Here is an 18,556-nt window from a genome sequence, read left to right on the forward strand (position 1 = left end):
GTAGGCGTGGATAATTTAGAAGGATCTTACATGTCATAGCATTTTGACACTTCTGAAAACAACGAGAAACAATCTGAAAGATTTTTAAGTGAGCCCTGGCTGGTGTGGCTCAGTGGGTTGAGCACCAGACTGCGAAGCAAAGGGTCGCCAGTTCCATTCCCAGTCAGGGCACAAGCCTGGGTTGCGGGCCAGGTCCCCAGTAGGGGACACGTGAGAGGCAGCCACACATTGATGTTTCTCTTCCATTCTTTCTCCCTCTCTTCCCTCCTCTCAAAATAAATAAATAAAATTTAAGAAGATTTCTTAAGTGGGAGGAATAAGAGTTTTCAAGTTAGTTACTTGAAAATTTTAATGCTGTGTCATTAAGAACCATGCTCAGGTGTTAGGAACAGATTTGCTTCCAGGAATTTGGAAGCAAATTCGGATTTTACAAATTCGGATTACACAAATTCGGATTTTATTCTCTCTTATAAGGCAGACATCCCAGGCCTATTGTGACACTCCCCAAAATTGTCAGGGATCTGGGATTTTTCATCTTTCTGCTCTTCCATCTTTGGCACATGGCCTCAAACCTCAGAGTTCCAGACAAAAGGAAGAAGAAATACAGTGAAAAGGGTATTCCACCCAGCTGAGTCAGTTCCCTAAAAGATGCCCTGGAAGTGCAGTAGGACACCACTGTCTACGGGGAGGTTGAGCGTGTTTCTAGCCTGAATAGGTGGTACTGAGTAGACAACAATCAGTAAATGCCTCATGCTTGTTCAACAAAGCATTCAGTCCAAATGAAATATTTTGGTAAATTTCTCTCTAGTCTTTAGTGACACAGATTTATGTAATCGACATAAGTCTGGTATGTCATATACACAGTTGTTTTAGTTACCATTATTACAAGCATTTTCTCAAGTAACAGCTGCTGTGAGCATTTCCATCTAGATAAATAACACCATGTTGTAGACATGACATCTAAATTCCCAATTCCCTTAACTGCTATGAGGAATTGGATTGTTGTCCCTGCCAATTAATATTTTTAGCATGTAGCATGATGTGAGCATGGACCCTAGAAATAGTTAGCCGCTTTAAAATTCTTCTGGAGTTAGGTGGAATAAAAATCATTGAAAACATAGTAAGTATACCCTGGCTGGTGTGGCTCAGTGGACTGAGTGCTGGCTTGCAAACTGAAAACATAGTAAGTGTATATAATACTTAGCCCCAAAGGCCTTAGAATATTCTTGGAAGATGTTTAAATGTTTATTTATTATTGATTTTTAGAGAGACAGAAACATCAGTTTGTCGTTCCATCTATTTATGCGTTCATTGGTTGATTCTTTTAAGTGCCTTGACCAGAGAATCAAACCTGCAACCTTGGTGTACTGGGCTGATGATGCTCTAGCCAACTGAGCTACTCAGCCTTTGCTTCTTTGGCATAGTTCAGATTCAGTGTGCTACTGATGCCCTTTTAGTTCCTCTGAGGTTCCCTCTGTTTTGTTTTTTTTAATCCTTACTCAAGGACATGCTTATTGATTTTACAGGAAAGGGAAGGGAAGGGGAAGAGAGGGAGAGAGACATCAATGTGAGAGTAACATCGCTTTGTTGCCTCTTATACATGCCCTGAACAGGGACTAAACCTGCTACCTAGGCATATTCCTTGACCAGGAATCAAACCTGCTATCTATTTGGATTATGGGACAATGCTCCAACCAATTGAGCCACACTGGCCAGGAAGGTTTCCTCTGCTTTTTATTCTACTTGATTCAAAACTATAGCTTTGTAACTTTTTGTTCACTCTTCATTCCTTGGGAAAAATAATTTGGGAATTTTTTATAAAACTCGGATTGGGCACTTTTGAGAAACGTCATATTTTCTTATAGTTTTAGGGAATATTATTTTTTTGTTAACCAACTGGATTGTTTTCTATAACAGTAAAGAATGTGGAGACTGGTCGAAGTATCCCAGGAGTGAAGATGTTTTTTGGCCATGAGATTGTGAATGGTGAGAGCTTCATATTCCTGGAATTCTGATATTGGGATTTTCATTAGTAACAAACTCACTGCACTGCCTCATCCTAATATTTGGAAAAATATATTATCTTTCCTTTAATATTGCATTTATGAACTCTTAAAGTTGGTATTTGAGAATTGACCCTTACTGTTTCGATAGATATTATGAGCAGAATGGTCTTTAGTCATCTTGGTTTTACAATGTGAGGGTTGCTGGTGCTCATTACTAGAACTCAGCCACCAGGCAGTTAGGAATCTGAACAGAAAGGAATTGTCTTGCTCAGCAAGCAAGTTTAACACTGCTAGTTCATAGTACATTCATAGTCCCTTATCTGAAACCTTGAGGCTAAATGTTTTAGAGTCCAGAATGGTTCTGGACTTTTGGAAAACCTAACACAGAATATGTACTGTTCATATTACATAATACCTCAAGTGGGTCTGGGCAGCACTCTGTAACGAAGCACATTTCTACAGAGAAATGGGTGGATAATCATATTAAGTGTAATAACATATCACTATAAATAATAAGTCAGTTTGGGTTTGCCACTAAAATAGTTACCAAAACTCTTCTTGGTTTTCAGAGCTTTTTTGGGTTTTGGAATCACAGGAAACAGCCTTGTTCTTTATTTCTGCCAACCAAAGCCATTTGGTGAGAATAGGTACAGCCGTTTGCCTGAAAGAATACAGAAGCTCAGCTGGTCCGTGTGCTTCAGACCAGCCAAATGGGCTAAGAAAATGGCTGGGAGCAGCAACTGTTGTTGCTTCCAAGAGCTCAGAAGCAGAAAGCGCAGCAAGGAGGAATAAAGATCAGTGCAGGGTGGAGAGGGTGGTGCGGTGGGAGATCTAGGACTGCAGAGGGTTCTGTCTTCTTACCATTTGGGCAAATATGAGGAAAGGCAAGGGCTCCTGTAAATGAGATCACTGCTGTTCGAAAGATCACTTTGTTTTGTGAGAGAAGTTAAGATTTAGGGAGAGACGACAATCTTGCCAAATTAATGACTGCCAATCCAGACCCACTTCTAGCCGACTATCTAACTATCCTTTGTCACTGAAGATGCTGCTGTCAGCACTCTGTCCCTTGAACACCTTTCTATAATGTGGCCATGAGAGTGGTGGCAGTAGTGGGACTTTTAATTATGTTTTAAGTGTTAGCCTTTGCAGAGGCGCAGAGCTCTGGACCGGCTCCGAGCTAGGCTGTGGATGGGCTCATAACGAGGGGTGAAGGGATCAGTACTACCAGCTCCCTAGCTCAGGAGCATACTGACCATTGACTAGCTGGTGGTCTGTACACATGGATTTCATCTCCCCCTAAATTCTTTCTCAAGGCTTAGCGTTTGTTCATCATTTTTAAGCTCAAAAAATAACCTCCTTCTTCTTTGCCCTGTGTCTCAATCAGGGATGGAGGTGCCTCCCAGAAAATCACCTTGAGTAAGAATTATTAAGATGAAGGATAATAATGGACTGATCATTGTTTTTAGTGAATTTCACCTTCTCTGCCCCTGGCTCAACTCTACTTCTAGGTAGTGCAGGGGAAAGAGACATTTGAGAGCGGCCCTTGACAGCCTTTCCCCCAGAAAAGTAACTGAGTGTACTTAAATGAATCAAGATGCCATTAATTGTAACATACACTATTACTTTTCCCACCCTAAGAAGGAAAAAAAAAGCTGCCGTTAAATTGTCATGTGCAGTTACTGTAAATCGTATACAATTTCAGAGCTGTTTAATATGTGCATCATGAAATCAATGATATATGATATTTCCTACATTCCCTTGTACTGCTTTGTCAAAAATAAATAGTTTCTGAATCTCATGGAATGTTTTCTCTCATATATCTTTTGTGATTTCCAGTCTAGCTTTTATTACCTTTCATGTCACTGAACTACTAATGTAGCAGTTTATGAGGGTTTTGAAGGGGACAGTTCTGTAAATGATTTTATAGAAAACCCCCAAACAGTATATAGTGTGAGGGAGAGTGCATTAGGATGGGAATGAATAGAGGAGAAAAGATACCTCTAGAACCAATTTATATTACCAGAAAGGTGCCTTAGAACACAAATGGTAAAGGGCACATGTAAAGAGTTTCCTAATCCTGCTGAATGGCCATGGAAGCTACATAGAGACATAGTGATAGACATTTGGATAAAGAAGTGCGACATATGTACAATGGAATATTACTTGGCCATGAAAAGAATGAAATCTTTCTGCGACAACATGTGTGGACCTACAGGGTATTATGCTTAGTGAAACAAATCAGAGAAAGACAAATATGATTTTACTCATATATGGAATCTAAAAAACAAAATAAATGAACAAGACAGAAACAAATTCATAGATATAGAGAATGAGCTGGTGGTTGCCAGAAGGGATGGAGGTTGGGAGACTGGGTGAAAACCACAAATTGGCAGTTACAAAATAGTCATGGGGATGTAAAGTATAGGATACGAATGCAGTCAACAATATTGCAATAACTATATATGGTGTCAGGTATCTGGGTGATCACTCAGTGAGTTGTATAAATGTCTAGCCACTATGTTGTACACCTGAAACTAATACAACACTGAATGTCAACTAAAATTAAAAAATATCAATAAATAAATATTAGGAGTCTTGAGTGCTTTGGATAGTCTTTTCTACTCTCTTTTATAGATAGTGTATAAGGTCCTCCTTGACCAACATTTCATTTCTAATTACTCTCTGTGGTATACAGTCAGACATCCACAGCCCATTTGAGGATACATGGGGTGTTAATTGCTTTCAGGTTGGAAACTGTTGGAAGCCATTTGTTTATTTTACAGTGGAGCTACTGGATGAAGCAGGACAAACTTCATTGGGAGAAAAGTCATCCTCTGTTAGGTATGATGGAATAATTTCCTTAATTATGATGTTACCCAAATGTGTACACATCAGGGTAGAATGTCTTAACTCTAATTCACTAGCTGGGTAATTCCTAAAATGACCTGAGGTAATAGAAATGAGAAAAAAATAGATGGGTAGTTTCCCCATCTTTAGATGGTATATCCAAGTCAGGTAAGCAGTGGATGAGTGGGCCAGCTATGAAATAGATGGATGTCTAGAGTTCTTATCATTGATGTGTGGCAAAATCTTAGTATGGCTTTAGCAACAGAGAACAATTCACCTGAATGTTGCTTTTTTGTAAGCACAGTCCAAATACAGAGAGCGCCAGGATGGATAAAATGAAAAATGAAGAACTAAGTGCATGTGAGCTTCCTTCTGCTTTTGAGGCACCATCCGCCTCTCTCCTGAATGACCTCAAGTACAGCCTGTCAGGTGAGTGCTGGGCCTCTCTTTATTGTGGTTCACAACTCTTCAGAGTTGGCATGACCCTGAGTCAGGGTTCCATGTGGAATGCTCAGTTAAGTCATTGCTTCTTGGTCCTGGATTAAGATAACATATCATGATTCCTTGGTTGATTTAATATTTGAGTGTACACTATATCTGGACATTTGGTATACTGAGGTGTGGTATCTGTGCCCTCACTGAGCTCTGGTTTAGGAAACACACACTAAATAACTAAACAAGATAAATGGCTATAATATATAGTATGCTAGTGCCAGATGCTGTGAGAGAAAAAAAGGAAGAAAGAGTAGAAGTCTGTGGAGAGGGTAGGGTGTCTAGGATACACCTTATTGAAATGGTGACATTTGAGTAATGGCCCGGAGGAGGTGAGGGGTGGAGCTATATGGGTATCTGTGGGAAGTATTTGGGGAGCAGGAAAGAAAACTAATACAAAGGCCCTGAGATAGGAACACATCAGGATCTTGACATAACAGCAAGGAGATCAGTGTGCTGGAGTGAGGAGAGTAGTGGAGAGGCAGCGGGGTCAGTGGATTGTGGAAGACGTTGTAATCATTGAAGGGGCTTTTACTCTGAAGTGAGAAGAGAAGCCACTGAGGACTTTTTGGATTTATTATTTCCCTAATGACTAAGGATTTTGAAGATCTTTTTATGTGTTTATTTGCCATTGAATATCTTTGGTAAAATGTCTGTTCATATCTTTTGCTCATTTTTCTCATTGAAGTATTTTCTTATTATTTAATGTTAGGATTTCTTTATATTCTGGATACAAGTCTTTTCTCATAAATGCTTTGTAAATATTTTCTTTAAACCTGTGGTCTGGCTTTTCATTCTCTTAAAGTATCAAAAGGCAGACTTTTAAAATTTTGATGAACTACAATTTATCTATATTTTCTTTTATGGATAATGCTTTTGATATTATGTCTAAGAAATTTTTTCATAAGCCAAAGTCACAAAGATTTCCTCCATATTTTCTTCTAGCTGTTTTGTAAATTTTAGATTTACATTTAGGTCTGTGGTCCATTTTCAGTTAATTTTTGTATAGGTGTGAAGTATGAATCAAAGTTTCTTTTTTGCATATGAATAACCAGTTGTTCCAGCACCATTTGTTTAAAAGACTATATATTCTTCATTCAATTACATTTGCACCTTTGTCAAAAAATCAGTTGTCTATAAATGTGTAGGTTTATTTCTCAACACTCTATTCTCTGACATTGATCAGAGATATTTTTCTATCTTTACACCAACAATAGACTGTTTACAATTGATTTATGCTTGAAGTTGGGCGATGTTCTTTTTCAAAGTTGTTTTGGCTATTCCCAGTTTTTTAAATTTCCCTATGAACTTTAAAATTAGCCTGTTAATTTCTACAAAAAAAAAAAGAAAGAACCCTACTGGAATTTTTATTGCGATTGCATTGAATTGATACATAGGGGAATATTGGCATCTTAACAATATTAAGTATCTAAATTTATTTACCTAGTATATCTTTCCATTTTAAAATATATTTTATTAATTATGCCATTACAGTTGTCTCATTCCCCCCTTCATTCCCCTCCACCCTGCATACCCCCTCCCCTGCCATTCCCTTTAGTTCATGTCCATGTGTCGCAAGTTCTTTAGCTTCTACATTTCCCACACTACTCTTGCCCTCCCCCCTGTCTATTTTCTACCTGCCGTCTATGCTACTTATTCTCTGTATCTTCCTCCTGCTTCTCTTCCTCCCACTCCCCTGTTGCTAACCCTCCATGTGGTCTCCATTTCTATGGTTCTGCTCCTGATCTAGCTGTCCACTTAGTTTGCTTTTGTTTTAGGTGTGGTTGTTAATAACTGTGAGTTTCCTGTCCTTTCACTGTTCATATTTTTCATCTTCTTTTTCTTAGATAGGTCCCTTTAACATTTCATATAATAAGGGCTTGGTGATGATGAGCTCCTTGAACTTGACCTTATCTGAGAAGCACTTTATCTGCCCTTCCATTCTAAATGAAAGCTTTGCTGGATAGAGCAATCTTGGATGTAGGTCCTTGCATTTCATGACTTGGAATACTTCTTTCCAGCCCCTTCTTGCCTGTAAAGTCTCTTTTGAGAAATCCACTGACAGTCTGATGGGAACTCCTTTGTAGGTGACTGTCCCCTTGTCTCTTTTTTTTTTTTATTTTTAAAGATTTTATTTATTTATCTTAGAGGGGAAGGGAAGGAGAGAGAGAGAGAGAGAAATACCAATGTATGGTTGCCTCTCGTGCGTACCCTGACGAAAACCGGGAACTGGCCTGCAACCCAGGCATGTGCCCTGACTGGGAATCAAACTGCGATCATCTAGTTCACAGGCCCACGCTCAATCCACTGAGCTACATCAGCCAGGGCTTTTTAAAAAATATTTATTTATCTTTAGAGGGGAAGGGAAGGAGAGAGGAAGAGAAACATCAATGTATGGTTGCTTCTCGTGCATCCCCTGCTGGGAACTGGCCCCTGCCAGGAACTGGCTGCAATGCNTTTTTTTTTTATTTTTAAAGATTTTATTTATTTATCTTAGAGGGGAAGGGAAGGAGAGAGAGAGAGAGAGAGAAATACCAATGTATGGTTGCCTCTCGTGCGTCCCCTGCCGGAAACCGGGAACCGGCCTGCAACCCAGGCATGTGCCCTGACTGGGAATCAAACTGTGATCATCTGGTTCACAGGCCCACGCTCAATCCACTGAGCTACACCAGCCAGGGCTCCCGTGTCTCTTGCTGCTTCTAGAATTTTCTCCTCCATTTCTTTAGATTTAATTTCTTAGCAATGTATTGTAGTCCCCAGCATGTCTTATATATTTTTTGCCATATTTATCCCTAAGTATTTTATATTATACCATTATATACTGTTTTAAAACTTTTATTTCCCATTGGAAAGTTTTGAGCAGTAAAGTAACGTGTCTGAGGACTTCCGGCCAAGATAGAGGTGTAGGTGGAAACACTGTGCCCCCTCCCACAACTAAACTTAAAGACAGCTAAGTTTTAGAAACAAAAATGCAGCCAAAACAGTGAAAATTGAACTGTATGGAAGTCCGACAACAACAAACCACTCAGCCAGACGGGTAAGAGGGGCGGAGTCAGTGGCGGAGTGGGGTCCAGCTGGAAAGATCATTTGGTCTGACTGACCCAGAAGCAGAAGCGGAGGCGGTTGGTGGATCCCAGGTGTGGGGTGGTGACGGGCGGACCCAGTGAGGGCACAGGGTGGCTGGCTGACTGTGGTCATACATTTGCATGTAGATAAACCAAGCGAAGGAGCGAGCAGTGAGACAGACCGCTCAGGCTAGGGCCCCAGTGACGGGAATTAGAGCCTGAAAGCACCAACTGGAAAGACTTTCTTGGGGTCGAGGGGTGGGGAGAGGCTCCCAGGCTCACAGAGAGTTTCTTGGAGAGACCCACAGGGTCCTGGAGAGTACACAGGCCCAAACACCTGGGAACCAGCACCAGAGGGGCCCAATCTGCTTGTGGGAAGCTGTAGAGGGGACAGAAATCTGAGAGAGGGCAGAGCGGAGCAAAGCGCCATTTTTCCCCCCTCTCTGACCCTGCCCCCACATACAGTGTCACAACCCAGTGACCTGGGTCGCCCTGCCCTGGTGAACACCTAAGGCTCCGGCCCCTCATACATAACAGGTGCCAATAGACCAAATATTATGACTCCAGAACAGCTCAGAGCCTATAATTCTAAGTGACCAAGAAATAGCCAACCTATCAGATGCACAGTTCAAAATACTGGTGATCAGGATGCTCACAGAATTGGTGGATTTTAGCCACAAATTAGAGGAACATATGAAGGCTAAACTGATTGAAATGAAGGGAAATACACAGGAAATCAATAGTGATGGAAAGGAAACTGGGTCTCAAATCAAGGGAGTGGACCAGAAGGAAGAACGAAACATCCAACCAGAAAGGAATGAAGAAATGAGAATTCAAAAAAAATGAGGAGAGGCTTAGGAACCTCCAACATCTTTAAACATTCCAACATCCAGATTATAGGGGTACCAGAAGGGGAAGACGAACAGCCCCAAGTGGAAAACTTATTTGAACAAATAATAAAGGAGAACTTCCCCAATCTGGCAAAGGCAATAGACTTCCAGGAAATCCAGGAAGCTCAGAGAGTCCCAAAGAAGTTGGACCCAAGAAGGAACACATCAAGGTACATCATAATTACATTAGCCAAGATTAAAATGAAGGAGAGAATCCTAGAAGCAGCAAGAGATAAGGGGACAGTCACCTAAAAAGGAGTACCCATCAGACTGTCAGCTGATTTCTCAAAAGAGACCTTACAGGCAAGAAGGGGCTGGAAAGAAGTATTCCAAGTCATGAAATCCAAAGACCTACAGCCAAGATTGCTCTATCCAGCAAAGCTTTCATTTAGAATGGAAGGGAAGATGAAGTGCTTCTCAGATAAGGTCAAGTTCAAGGAGTTCATCATCACCAAGCCCTTATTATATGAAATGCTAAAGGGACCTATCTAAGAAAAAGAAGATAAAAAATATGAACAGTGAAAGAACAGGAAACTCACAGTTATTAACAACCACACCTAAAACAAAAGCAAACTAAGTGGACAGCTAGATCAGGATCAGAACCATAGAAATGGAGATCACATGGAGGGTTAGCAACAGGGGAGTGGGAGGAGGAGAAGGAGGAGAAGGTACAGAGAATAAGGAGCATAGACGGTAGGTGGAACATAGGGGGGAGGGCAGGAATACTATGGGAAATACAGAATCTAAAGAACTTGTGACTCATGGACATGAACGAAAGGGGGGGAATGGTGGGGGAGGGGTGTACAGGGTGGAGGGGAATGAAGGGGGGAATGGGACAACTGTAATGGCATAATCAATAATATATATTTTTAAAAACTTAAATAAATTTAAAATTTTAAATTAAAAAAAAGTAACGTGATCTGACTTTTGTTTTAATAAGCTTCTCTAAAGGCTGTATACAGAAATGCTGAAAAGAAGGTAAAGATGAAAGCATGTACAGGAGGCTATTGAAATATTTTCATTTTCAGATGAGGGGGTATGATGGGGTTTGGACCCTAGTAGTAGCTGTGTGGATGGTAAGAAGTGGAAGCCCTGACTGGTGTGGCTCAGTTGGTGGGGCATCGTTCCAAAAAGCGAAAGGCCGCGTGTTCAATTCCTGGTCAGGTAACATGCCTGGGTTTCAGGTTCCGTCCCTCTGTCGGGGCACGTACAAGAGGCAACAGATCCATAGTTCTCTCTCTCATCGATGTTTTTCCCTCTCTTTCTCTCTCCCTTGCCCTCTCTCTAAAAATAAATAAAATCTTTAAAGGAACAAAAGAAATGGTGGAATTCCGGATGTCTGTTGAGGTGAAGCATGCATGGCATACTGACGGATCAGAGGTGGATGTGAAAGAGGAGAATCAAGGATGACTTCAGGGGTTTGAGCCTGAGCTATTAAACTGAGATGGGAAAGACTATGGGTGGCAAAGGTTTTGGGGAGATAATTAGGACTTTGGTTTCTGTCAACCTAAGTTTGAGTGTTAAGTTTAGATATGAGGAGAAAGGTCTGAGGTGGAGCTATAAATTCAAGAGTTAGCCTGTAAGTGATATTTAAAATCTTGAGACTAGAAGACATAGGTCACCAAGAGAGTGAGTATGGTTAGAAAAAAAGAGTGAGTATTTAAGAAAAAAGTGAGTATGGTTAAATTCAAGAGTTAGCCTGTAAGTGATATTTAAAATCTTGAGACTAGAAGACATAGGTCACCAAGAGAGTGAGTATGGTTAGAAAAAAGAAAGAGGTACCTGGTCTGTGTCCTGTGCCACTCCAGAGTTTTAGAGGTTGGTAGATGAAGAACTACATGTTATACTATAATTGTAATCTTTTTAGTTACATAATTAAAAAATAGTTAATTTTCAGAACCCTAGAATTCCAAAAGCGTGGACATTGGCCTTTCTCCAGGACTATTTTTTTTTATTTAAAAATTTTATTTTAAACTAATTTATTTTGTTATGAATATGCTTTTGTGACAGCATGGATAGTCCTGGAGATTATTATGCTAGTGAAATAAGCCAGCCAGAGGGGAAAAAATATATGATCTCACTTATATGTGGGTTCTAATAAACCAAATAAACTGCTGAACAAAAAAAAACCAACCCCCCCAGAGGTATGGATACATGGAACAGACTAGGGAGGGAGGGAGAAGGAAGAGACTAGATGAAAGAAGGGGAAGAGATTAGCCAAAGAACATATATGCATAGCCCTTAGACACAGACAACAGTGTGGTGATGGCCAGAGGGAAGGAGGGTGAGGGCTGGGTGGAGGCAAGCAAAGGGGTGGAGTGAAATGGGGACATCTGTGATAGTGTCAACAATAAAAATTAAGTTTAAAAAGTGCATATCTTGAAGTATTTTAAGACATAAACCTATGAGGAGGGAAACATTCCTGGATTATCACAGGAAGTGACTAAATAGTCCAATTCATAAAATTATCAATGGTGGGGCTTTTGTTTATTCTCAGTTGACAAACAAGATGCTAATAGTGTTCACTGTGTGATGGGCTGATGCAGGTGATAATGAGATAACATTGGACGTTTGAGTTACAATGGAGTAGGAGTTTATTAGTATGGCTAAAATTAGTGGGAAGGCTACTCTATTTCCAAGGAAGACAAATATATCTCATACCATCATTCCCCTGTAGAGGAAGAAGAGGTGACGTACACAGTGGTTGATCAGTTCCAGCAGAAGTTTGGTGCCGCAGTAAGTATCAACTCAGTCATGCCCAGTATTGCCTGCATATGAGTATCATGTCTGTGTCTCACACATTTTTCTCTTACTATAAGATTATCAATGTTTTCTCTAATAATTAACAAAATATTTGAGTGCCTACTGTATGTGGGACATTGTTCTGAAGTCTGGGATAAAACAATAATCAGTTTCCAGCCCTCAAGGAGCTTACATTTTAGTGCAAGAAGATAAATAATTATATATCATCTGGTGATAAGATTTATGAAAAACAAATAAAGTGTGGTGTGGTGGATAGAGCGACAGAGAGTTCCTGTTTTTAGACAGAGAAAACCTCTGTGAAGAGGTGACTTTGGAACACAGACCCGAAAGAAGAGAGCCAAGGATGTAGCTACCTAAGTAAAGAAATTAAAGAAGGTGTAATTAGCAAGTACCAAGGCCCTGAAGCTGAAGCACGCTTGGCTTGTGTGAAGGAACAGCAGGGAGGTTCGTGTGGCAGGACCTCAGGGAAGAAGAGTAACAGGAAGTGAGAAGAAACAGGAAGTAGTTCAGGTAGGGCTTTTTTAGACATTATAAGGATTTTGAATTTGGCTTGAGTGAGATGGACAACCATTGACACTTTTGAGGAAAGTTGGAAATTTGTTTTATATTTTAAAGAGACAATTTTAGATGCTCTGTTGGGGCAGTTTCTCTGTAATCATTTGTTATTTTGAGGCATTGCAGCCTAGGGGTACAGTTCACAGTTGGATTTCTGGGGAGTCATCATGCTTTCTGTTTAGGTGCAAGCTTATGCTTGTGTCTGCATGGGTACATTTGGGTACATTTTGTAAAAATGTTTTAAAGATTTAATTTATTTACTTCTAGAGAGAGAGGAAGGGAAGGGAAGGAGAAAGACAGAGAGAGAAACATCAATGTGTGGTCTGCCTTTAGCATGCCCCAACTTGGGACCTGGCCCGCACCCAGGCATGTGCCCTGACTGGGAGTCAAACCAGTGACCCTTTGGTTCGCAAGCCAGCACTCAATCCACTGAGCCGCACCAGTCTGGGTGTTTTTTTTTTAATTTTTAAATTCTATTTTATTGATCATGCTGTTACAGTTATCCTGATATTTCCCCCATTGCCCCCGTCTACCCATGGCCCCCTACTCCCTCAGACAGTGTCCATTGTTAATGTCCAGGGGTCATGTGTATAAGTTATTTAGCTAACTCATTTCCTATGCTGTACTTTACATCCTCACTCCTATTCTGTAACTACTTATTAGTACTTCTTGATCCCCTCACTGCTTCACCCATTCCCCCTTCCCCTCTCCCATCTGGCACCCTTGCAGTAACTTCTCTTGCTGTTAAGGGTCTTTCTTTATCTTTAACCATTGGCCTTTTAATAATGATGTATCTTGGAGTGGACCTCTTTGCATCCATCATAATTGGGACTCTGCACTTCCTGGACTTACATGTCTTTTTCCCTCACCAAATTATGGAAGTTTTCTTTCACTATATTTTCAGAAAGGTTTCCAATTTCTTGCTCTTTTCTCTTTCTGGCATCTCTCTGAAGCAAATGTTGGACCTCTTAAAGTTATCCAAGAGTCTGTTTATACTATCCTCATATTTTTGGATTCTTTTTTCTTCTTGTTGTTGTGTGTGGTTGTTTTTTTGCTTCCTTATGTTCCAAATCATGGATTTGATTCTTGGCTTCATCCACTCCACTGTTGTTTCCCTATAAAGTGTTCTTTATTGCAGTTAGTGTATCCTTCGTTTCTGACGGGGTCTTTTTTATGCTGCTGAGGTCCTCCTCAAGGTCCTTGAGCATCCTTATAACCAGTGTTTTGAACTCTATCTGACAGATTGCTCATTTCCACTTCATTTAGATCTTTTTCTGGAGTTTTGATCTGTTCTTTCATTTGAGCCATGTTTCTTTGTCTTCTCATTTTTTTAACCTCCCTGCGTTTATTTCTATGTATCAGGTAGAGCTGCTTTGACTCTGTGTCTTGTAGTGTGGCCTGATGTAGTAGGTGTCCTATAGGGTCCAGTGGCATAGCCTCCCCTGTCACTCAAGCTGGGTACTCGAGGTGAGTCCTTTGTGTGGGTTGAGTACTCGCTCTAGTAGTTGAGCTTTGATTGCTGTTGGCAGATCAATGGGAAGGATTTACCCAGGCCAGTGAGCTGCAAGAGCTGGCTGTGACCACTGACCACCAACCTGCACCCTCCATGGAGGATCAGTTGTGCAGGGGCAGGGTGGTACTCCAATGTGGTCTGTAGCTGTCCACTGGGTGTTTGACCCTGGGGTTTCCTGGGTGGTGCAGGTCAAAGTCAGCCCCCACCTGTGTTTTGCCCAGGGCCACCCTACCTGAGCTATAAAGCAATCTGAGATGGCTGCTACTTGTGTTGGGCTTGTAGATTCTCAGGTGAAGCCAAACTGTGAATCTAGCCTGGCTGCTGCTAGTGTCTGGCCTGGGGCTCACTGAGGCCAGCTGTTGCTTGTTTGATAGGATTTAGGAGCTAAGACCAGCCATTCTTAAAGAAAAGCAGCTTTGGTGGGCCCATGAATGGGGTGGGACAGAGCCTCTGTAGATCTCTGTAGCGGGTCACATGGTGTTAGGCTGGTTGATGGAGTCTCAGATATGGTACCAATCTACCAGTGCTTGTGGTGAGGGCTCAGCAAAGGGACAATGACCTCTGCTCATCCCAATGCGAGACACTTCAGTCTCACCACTAGTGCCTTTCAAGCTGCCATTCTGGTGCTGGAGCTCAGAGAGAGTGAGTCTGAGTAGGTGAGTCCGTGTGCGGGTTCCCCAAGAACTGCTTAAGGCTCCAGCAGCCTCCTTCACCGACTCAGTCTCTGCTAGTTTTTGCATCCAGAGGTTGTGGGGACTTATCTTCCTGGCACTGGAACCCTGGGGTGGGGCTAGGACTCCTCACTCCTGAGATATCCCTCCTGAATTTTTACCCATGTGTGTGGGGCCAGCCCATTCAGTGTCCTTGCCCCTCCTACCAGTCTGGATATATGTGGTTTCTTTAATTCCGTTGTTGTCAGACTTTCATTCAACTGGATTTCTGATGTTCCTGAGTGATGGTTGTTCTATCTTTTAGTTGTTAAGTTTGATGTCTGTCTACATTGCCATCTTGGCCAGGAGCCTCATGGGTACATTTTTTGAGAGAGCATTAGGTTCCAACAGATTCTTTTTTAAAAAACAGCTTTGTTGAGATATAATGCACATGCCATAAAATTCACCAATTTAAAATTTACAGTTCTCTAACTTTTAATGTATTCAAAGAGTTGTGTACATCTGTCACCAAAATAATTTTTAGAACATTCTAATACTTCCATAAGAAACCTCATACTCCTTAGCCATCACCTCTGACCCCTCCTTAGCCCCAGACAGTCGCTAATCTATTTCTGGCCTCTATGGATTTGAGTATTTAAGACATTTCATACAAATGAGACCATACAATATATTTACATTTGTAGCTGACTTCTTTTGCTTAGCATAACATTTTTAAGGTTCGTCTTTGTAATAGCTTATACCAGTATTTCACTTACTTTTTTAAAAATATATTTTATTGATTATACCATTACAGTTGTTCTATTTCCCCCTTCATTCCCCTCCACCCTGTACACCCCTCCCCCACCATTCTCACCCCCTTAGTTTATAACCACGTGTCTCAAGTTCTATAGATTCTATATTTCCCCCACTATTCTCACCCTCCCCCCTATCTATTTTCTACCTACCGTCTATGCTATTTTCCGTACCTTCTCCCCCCTTCTCCTCCTCCCACTCCCCTGTTGCTAACCCTCCATGTGTTCTTCATTTCTATGGTTCCACTCCTGATCTAGCTGTCCTCTTGGTTTGCTTTTGTTTTAGGTGTGATTGTTAATAACTGTGAGTTTGCTGTCCTTTCACTGTTCATATTTTTCATCTTCTTTTTCTTAGATAGGTACCTTTAGCATTTCATATAATAAGGGCTTGGTGATGATGAACTCCTTGAACTTGACCTTATCTGAGAAGCACTTTATCTGTCCTTCCATTCTAAATGAAAGTTTTGCTGGATAAAGCAATCTTGGCTGTAGGTCTTTGGATTTCATGACTTGGAATACTTCTTTCCAGCCCCTTCTTGCCTGTAAGGTCTCTTTTGAGAAATCCGCTGACAGTCTGATGGGTACTTCTTTGTAGGTGACTGTCCCCTTATCCCTTGCTGCTTCTAGATTCTCTCCTTCATTTTAATCTTGGCTAATGTAATTATGATGTGCCTTGGTGTGTTCCTTCTTGGGTCCAACTTCTTTGGGACTCTCTGAGCTTCCTGGATTTCCTGGAAGTCTATTTCCTTTGCCAGACTGGGGAAGTTCTCCTTTATTATTTGTTCAAATAAGTTTTCCTCTCGTGGCTGTTTCTTTCCCCCTTCTGTTACCCCTATAATCCGGATGTTGGAATGTTTAAAGATGTTGGAGGTTCCTAAGCCTCTCCTCATTTTTTTGAATTCTCATTTCTTCATTCCTTTCTGGTTGGATGTTTCGTTCTTCCTTCTGGTCCACTCCCTTGATTTGAGACCCAGTTTCCTTTCCATCACTATTGATTTCCTGTGCATTTCCCTTCATTTCCATCAGTTTAGCTTTCATATGTTCCTCTAATTTGTGGCTAAAATCCACCAATTCTGTGACCATCCTGATCACCAATGTTTTGAACTGTGCATCTGATAGGTTGGCTATTTCTTGGTCACTTAGAATTATAGGCTTTGGGGCTTTGAGCTGTTCTTGAGTCATAATGTTTGGTCTGTTCACACCTGTTATGTATCAGGATCGGAGCCCTAGGTGTTCACCAGAGCAAGGTGACCCAGGTCACTGGGTTGTGACACTGTATGTGGGGGCGGGGTCAAAGAGGAGCAATGGCGGTCCCGTCTGCCGCCCCCCACTGCTGCTGTCACCGGGCCCGCGCATTTCGTCCCACTGCACTGGAATGTGCCACCGCCATCAGCCCTCCACCACTGGGTTCACCCCCTGGGGCCTGTGGGGTCCATCTCACTGTGCGCGAATGTGAGACCAAGGTCAGTCTGCCCCACACCCTGACTGGGTCCGGTCTACCTGCGCGCCTGGGTCGGGGAATCTTTCCTGCCCGACCCTGCTCCGCTGCTGGCTCCGCCCCTCTTACTGTCCCAGTTGAATGGTTTGTGGTTGTCGGACTTCCGTTTAATTCAATTTTCTGTTCTTTGGCTGTGTCTTTGTTCTCCAAACCTTTGTTGTATTCAAACTTGGTTGTGGGAGAAGGCACAGTGTTTCCACCTATGCCTCCATCTTGGCGGAAGTCCCAGTATTTCACTTACTTTTATTGCCAGATATTCCTTTGTTTGGATATACCACATTTCATTTATCCTTTTGCCATTTGAGGGACATATGGGTTGTTTCTACTTTTTCGCTGTTATAAACAGTGCTGCTGTGAACATTTCATGCCCAGGTTTTTGTGTGGATATATGTTTTTATTTCTCTTGGATAGATGGCTGGGAGTAGAATTGCTGTCGAATTTTTTAAGGACTGGTTATACTGTTTTCCAAAGCTGCTGTACCATTTGACCCCCCAGCAGGATGTGAGGGTTCTGATTTCTCCACTTTCTTCCCTGAAGTGTGGAGTTGCTGTTAAACTGAGATGGGAAAGAGTATGGGTGAGAAAGAGTATGGGTGGGAAAGGTGTGGGGAAGATACTTAGGACTTTAGTTTCTGTCAAACCTAAGTTTGAATGTAAGTCTAGAGATGAGGAAAATGGTCTCAGGTGGAGATATAAATCCAAGAGTTAGCCTCTAGTGATATTTAAAGCCTTGAGACTATGGTGCCTGTCATTTTGATTGTAGTCATTTTAGTGGGTGTGAAATGGCATCTCACTGTGGTTTTGATTTGCATTTCCCTGCTAGCTAATAATGCTATTTTTTTAATGTGCTTTTTAGCTATTTGAATACCTTCTTCAGAGAAATGTCTATTTTTGCCCACTTTTTTGAGACATTTTTTCAAATTACTTTATTGTTTTAGTTTGTTTTTGAAGGTGTGTAAGATACTTTATTTAATTCTTGTTCAAGTACAGTTTTCTGACTTATATTCCCAACCCTGCCCCCAACCAGTGCTCCCCACCTCCCTCCCATTTCCACCCCCCACCTTAGTTATTGTCCATTGTCCTTAGTTATTGTCCTTTATACTTGTTCATGTGAGTCCATCCCCTTTTCCCCTGTGATTCTCTCCCCTCTCCCCTCTGGTCCCTGTCAGCCTGTTCCGTATTTCAGTGTCTTTGGTCATATTTTGCTTGCTTGTTTGTTTTGGTGTTTAGATTCCTGTTAACGGTGACATTATTGTTGTTCAGTTACAGTTGTCAGCATTTTCTCCCCACCTCAGTGAAACCCACCTCCCTCCCTTGCTTCCACCCTCCCCCTTGGTTTTGTCCATGTGTCCTTTATAGTATTTCCTGACTTTTGCCCACTTTTAAATTAAGTTATAAGAATTCTTTCTATATCAACAGATTGTTTAAAGGGTCCATGACAACAACAAAAATGGAGTGAGAACTTT

General features: G+C 41.4%; 1 protein-coding gene across 1 annotated transcript in view; it reads left to right on the top strand.

The window, feature by feature from the left end:
- Positions 1–18,556, top strand: part of EXD1 (exonuclease 3'-5' domain containing 1) — a 40,700-nt gene that overhangs the window by 5,401 nt on the left and 16,743 nt on the right. Inside the window, exons 3-6 of the mRNA XM_037056039.1 lie at positions 1,918–1,986; positions 4,790–4,847; positions 5,158–5,282; positions 11,978–12,036. Coding sequence (XP_036911934.1) covers positions 1,918–1,986; positions 4,790–4,847; positions 5,158–5,282; positions 11,978–12,036 — 311 coding nt within the window. The remainder of the gene's footprint in view (positions 1–1,917; positions 1,987–4,789; positions 4,848–5,157; positions 5,283–11,977; positions 12,037–18,556) is intronic.

The sequence above is a fragment of the Sturnira hondurensis genome, unplaced genomic scaffold, assembly GCF_014824575.4.
Source record: "Sturnira hondurensis isolate 20B ecotype Veracruz unplaced genomic scaffold, ASM1482457v3 Scaffold0008782, whole genome shotgun sequence".
NCBI classification, from domain to species: Eukaryota; Metazoa; Chordata; class Mammalia; order Chiroptera; family Phyllostomidae; genus Sturnira; species Sturnira hondurensis.